This window comes from Pararge aegeria, chromosome 15, assembly GCF_905163445.1.
Source record: "Pararge aegeria chromosome 15, ilParAegt1.1, whole genome shotgun sequence".
Taxonomy (NCBI): domain Eukaryota; kingdom Metazoa; phylum Arthropoda; class Insecta; order Lepidoptera; family Nymphalidae; genus Pararge; species Pararge aegeria.
Window position 1 is genome coordinate 4,763,364 of NC_053194.1, and position 5,785 is coordinate 4,769,148.

At 34.8% G+C, this 5,785-nt stretch overlaps 1 protein-coding gene across 1 annotated transcript; it reads right to left on the reverse strand.

The window, feature by feature from the left end:
- Positions 1 to 658: 658 nt before the first annotated feature.
- On the reverse strand, positions 659 to 1,171 carry LOC120630124. Its single transcript, XM_039899275.1, has one exon. The coding sequence runs from the start codon at positions 1,169 to 1,171 to the stop codon at positions 659 to 661; it is 513 nt and encodes a 170-aa protein (XP_039755209.1).
- Positions 1,172 to 5,785: the final 4,614 nt, after the last annotated feature.

Consider the following 5,785-nt stretch of genomic DNA (forward strand, 5'->3'; position numbering starts at 1 on the left):
TTCGTTTAAGTAGGTCGCACTTGTACTGGTTATTTTTTTTAAATCTATATTTATATCGCCTATTAGTAGTAAGTCGGATTTATCCGTCGTTCTAGAAATATGCGACGATATCTCTGAAATGAATCTTCTTTTACAAGTATCTGGTGGCCGGTAAACGGAACATAAGCTTAGTTTGTAGTTATGATTAAATTGTATAAAACCAGTCACAGATTCAAAGTACTGGGTAGGTGAGGGTAACAATGTAAATGCTAGTTTTTTATGTACGTATACAATTACGCCACCCCCTCTTCTGTATTTTCGCAAGTTCGTGTACATATTATACTGTGGTAATTCAAACAGGTTTTTAGTTGAATCTCTAATATTAACTTCACATAATACAATAATATCTATACAACGTTGACTGTTAGTGATTATATATTCTATGTAGGAAAAATTGAGTAACAGTGATCTTATGTTGACTGTTAATGTAATCAATCCTTCTTTATGTTTTGGAAGAGAACTAATGTACTCGTTCCAAGAATCAAAATTACCTTCTGATAAGTTATAATCATTGTTATTCATTACGATGTAGTACAGACAAAAAGTAAAAAAAAAAAAAAAAAACAAGTAGATATTTAAGCTATAAGGTTATTGATGGATATTCAGACCTTTATATTATTCAGGCTTTGTTTTTTAGCGCTGTTACCCACTTCTCGACGTCACTCTCAGATCTTATTGCAAAGATTTTATCATTTTCGGACTTCCTAATTAATATATTACCGCGTTTACACCATACGAACTGCACTAGGTTGGTATCCTTGAGCTCAGACTTGGTCTTCCATAAAAGGTATGCCGTTGCTGGAGTGAGAGCTTCTCGCAGATGTATTCTGCCTTCTCCATCCTTCCCAATTACTCTTGGAGAGAGGGAACATGCTTTGGCTGCCTCTAGCCATTTGTCCCTGCATCCCTCTCGGAGTGTCAGCACAACGACCGAAGAGTGTCTTTTTTGAGATGCCGACCCTTTACTTTCTTTTCTATAAATCTTCTTGATGTCATTATTATCTTGATTGATAGCATTTCCAATTTTCCTTACTATTTCAGATAAATTTTCTTGTTGTTCTTTTGGTATTCCGCTTATTTCTAAGGTATTTTCAATTTTTCCTTGTTCGAGGGTATTCAATTTTATTTGCATAGATTCAAGATTATTTTTCATATTTATATGTTTGTTTTTTAAATCTTTCCACTGGTTCTCAATTGTTTTAATCTTTTCTTCATAGTTATCTATTTTTATTTGGAAATCATCAATTTTATCGGAGTAAAATTTTAAAGTTCTTTTAAGTTCTTCTTGTATTGAGTCGCGTATTTCATGGCGTATCGTAGATAACACGGTGGCCAATATTTTCTGGCTGTTGGAATCAAGGCTCACGCCAGCTGTTATAGAATCAGTGTCAGTGATGTCTTCTTCCTCCGGATCCGGCAGAATCACTGACATTCTTTTTTGCTTCGAGGATCCGACGCATCCACGGCACTTCCAATCGGCTTCCGTTGAGTGTAAAGCTGTCAGCTGATCGTGGCTTAGAGCAACACACTCCCCGTGCATCCATTTATTACATCGTCCGCACTGCAATCCTGGACTCTTTTTCGTTATCACTTTGTTACATTTAGCGCATTTAGGCATGGTATATATGCATGAATCAATAATAGAAAAAAATAATGCAACCGCGCCACGCGCACGATCGTTGGTAATTTTGAAGCGAAATCACTCTGTATACGTCTTTACGCGGCGCTTGCGCCGAGCGAACTACTACAATACAAAACTGAAAATAAATTATTTAATACTAGATATACCTTGCGGCTTCGCCCGCGCAAATTTCAGGACGCAGCGTACATAGTCTACACCTATAGTCATACATGAGATTTTCGACAAACATTTTGTTATCTTTCGTAAAAAAAATTTTTTTCTTTAAATGTCCTATATTACTTCTGATACCTCTAAGAATACGTGTACAAAGTTTCATGGTGATCGGTTAAGTAGTTTTCGCGTGAAAGCGTAACAAACAAACTTACATTCACATTTATAATATAAGGAAGGAAGGAAGGATATTTAAAATATATTTATATTATATTTATATTTAATATTACATTGTATTCAGTTTCGATAGTATTTAAAATAGGAAACAAAATGTGTATATCTTTTTCTCTTCTATAATTTTTATGGGTTTGTTTCCGTATCTACACATTATTCAGTTTCCATAGTGACTTAAATAGTTCTATCTCATTCTCACCTATACATTTATGTGTTTCTTCATTTTCGTTTTATCGAAATTCAAATTATGATTCTAGAGAACTTTCACTTCATTATAAAGTACTTACTAGCGGACCTGCGCGATTTCTTCCGCGAATGAGTCGACTTAAAAAAATAGTCGTATGTCCGATATAAATGATTCCGAGATTCCAATATAAATGAATCCTAGCTTGATTAATTTATCGCCCCCGAAACCCCCTGTATACTAAATTTCATGAAAATCGTTGGAGCCGATTCCGAGATTCTAATTATATATATATTTTCATTCAACCATAAATTAAAAAAAATCATCTTCAATTAGAATCTGAAAGCTGTGCGACTGATATGTCAATTATATAGAGGTAGGCATGCGAGTTTCAGTTCAGCTGTTATCTTTATATACAAATCGTATTATATTATATTATATATATATAACTATATTAACACTAATTATATAATTGCAGCAGTTTATTAATTTATTATGTAATTAACAGTATTTCAGATTTTTTTATTATTTTTTAGTATAATTATAATTTTGCTGCTTTTATTACTTTTATTACCTACTTTAATGGGAACAACCTGTACTTCACTTTATTTAGTTATTTCATTATTTTTTATTTATATATTTAGTTTGCCGTATCGTCACTCGGGTCTCAGCTGAAAATCAGCGGCATACTACACCCTTTCTGTCTGGTGTTACACACAGACATTGTATGTTGTATACTATGTTGTTACTTTATTATTATAAGATGTACTGTTTGTAACACTTAACATGAATAAATGTTTTTTCTTTCTTTCTTATATAGCCTATATCACCCGGGGATAGTGTAGCTTTCCAACAGTGAAAGAATTTTTCAAATCGGTTCAGTAGTTTGAAGCCTATTCGATGCAAACAAACAAACAAACAATCAAATCTTTCCTCTTTATAATATTAGTATAGACTACTACTGAAAACTCAAAATACTAAAGTGATTTAACGGGATAAACGGTCGTATCGACCGTGATCTGACCTTATTGTTCGCTTTCCATTGTGAACGTAAACCCCTAGTGCTCTCCCGATAAAGCACGAATATCAAAAGGGATTCAAGAAAGCCTTTCATCTCGCCCACTTCCCAGAGTCGGCATCCCCGCTCAGCTACTAATGGTGTCATTACCCCCTAATTTGCTCCATACGTCTCGATTTTTCGCGGATCGTCCCGATTGGAAAAACCGACAAAGTAAGACAAATACTACACGTTGAAGGTAAGATACGAACTTCAGTATAAATGTAGTTTAAACAAAATGTAATTTGTAAGTATAACAAGTGTATAAAAGAAGCCATCCGATAAAATTATCAAGCCGAACCGAAGACGAGGGTGGTTATTTAAATCGAGGATGAAATCGGTTTTGTGACCGACTTATACACTCTTGCTTTTCATTTCTGATTTTGAGGATTTATATAACGGTAATGGTATTGTAGTATACACTACAATTGCTGAATGTTCTTAATTCTGTGGAGATACTCTCCATAGAATCAACCGTACACAACTAATATTCAAGCATCAAAAACCACTCCACTTTAGAGTTGTTACTCGAACAAACGGTTAATCACTTCATACTATTTAGAAGTTGAAAGTTATTGAAAATTATTATTTTACCTCTAATGTTCTAAACGTTTACCATGTAATGGGACAATGAGAAAAGTTACATTTGCTTATTAAGTGAGACGTGCTCGGGGCGTTTTCACTATTTTTGGACAAAATTCACTACATACAATAATGGCTGAATGAGGATTCTGTATGTTCTTAATTCTGTAAGCATCTAATAAATTAAATTATTTTGTACCTTTGGCATTAAAAACACATTTTTTAAACTTTCTATAGGAAACTTTAGGCTTAGGTCGAGTAATACCTAGAACTATACCACGGAATATAACCATATCATATCTATTAGAGTATTCAACATCAGTCAGGTGTAATAGTTCACTTCTGGACACTGCCTCTCCCAACGAGAGGGTTTGATAACTACGCTGGGCAGACTGGAACGTGATCGCAGTACACGGTAGTAGTAGCACTAAGGATAGTGCGAGCCGTTTTCTTTATATTCCCTTAGGTGCCTTGTACCGCGGGAAGAGAGGGGTGGTGACAGATATTGTATTCTGATCTGCCGTAACCACACGGCACGTGTGGTGTGTACTGGGTTTCTTAGCAGGGTATGCATACAACAGGAAAATTGCATAAAGGGCAAAAATTCTCCTCCTATACGAGTTTTATATCAATTTTAGGGTAGACAGTGCTTTTGTGCATCTATGAAGTGCACGCCACTGACGGCACCTTAATTATCAGGCTATTCATTTGCAATATCCAAATTCACTTATGTTTATATCTTCATTGCCCACTGTACCGTAGTGATTGTATGCTCATTGTGATAATTTACTGCCCAATCTTCCAAGTTTGTATCCTCTTTGTTGTTTATAATAATGATTCTTCATGGAAAATAACTGGCACTATAGAAATCACATGCACAGTTTTTAATGGTTTTTTTTTTAAATATATTTGCGCTCGTGCATCTAGAGCAGTTTTAGTCTACATAGTAAGTATATTCGAATTTTACATGAGAACTTAGAATAACTCATAAAATTCGCCTTCGTAAAATAACATCGCACAGATGTTTACACTTTGTTATTTTATGTATTGCTATGTTATTTTATGCTGGCGCTCAGAGGCGACTGGGTTTCTTACCAGGGTATGCATACAGTGGAATAAATGCCATAAATCTACATATACATCAATTTTAGGATCGATCGGCTCTCGGAGCCTTAGTCACCCATTTCACCCTCTCTCCCGAAGGCACTGAGCTGAATATGGGGGTAAGAAGTGGTCCTATGAGGCTATGGCCTACATCGTCATATGTATGTTATCATTTAATGCAAAGTTTCATTTGAATTCATTCAGTACGGCGTGATGCGCGGCAAAAATACAGACGGACAGATATTGACAGAAAAAAATGAAGTTAAGGCTGTTAACCAGTGGCACTGGTTAATCCATACATTGAAGACATGATACGTTGAAGATAATGTATAAACATTATCAGAATTTCGATCGTTACAGTTTTATTATAATTAGATATAAGATATCACACTTTGTAAGCATACAGCTGTATGCTCGTAATGTATTCTAATTTCGATAAATGTATCGTAAAGATAAAGGGTACCTACGTTAAATGAATAAGACTCTGTCATTAGTGGATCTGAAACCTTAGAACGAGATTGCAAAGTTCGTGTAGTACTGCGAATTCTTTGACAGACATTACCTATGACCTCACGAATCGTAGACGAACAAGCTAACATATGGACGAATGAGTTACGACCATACGATTGACGTAATATTCGTTTTAAAATAGTAAAATAGTACCTACACATTTTATTATATATATATGAAATTCTAAACTTACTGTATTGTTTATTTATCTTCCAGCAAAATTAGTTTTAATGGGCGCAAAACTCGCTGGACATTGATGACCTTAGGTACCTACGATAGTGTT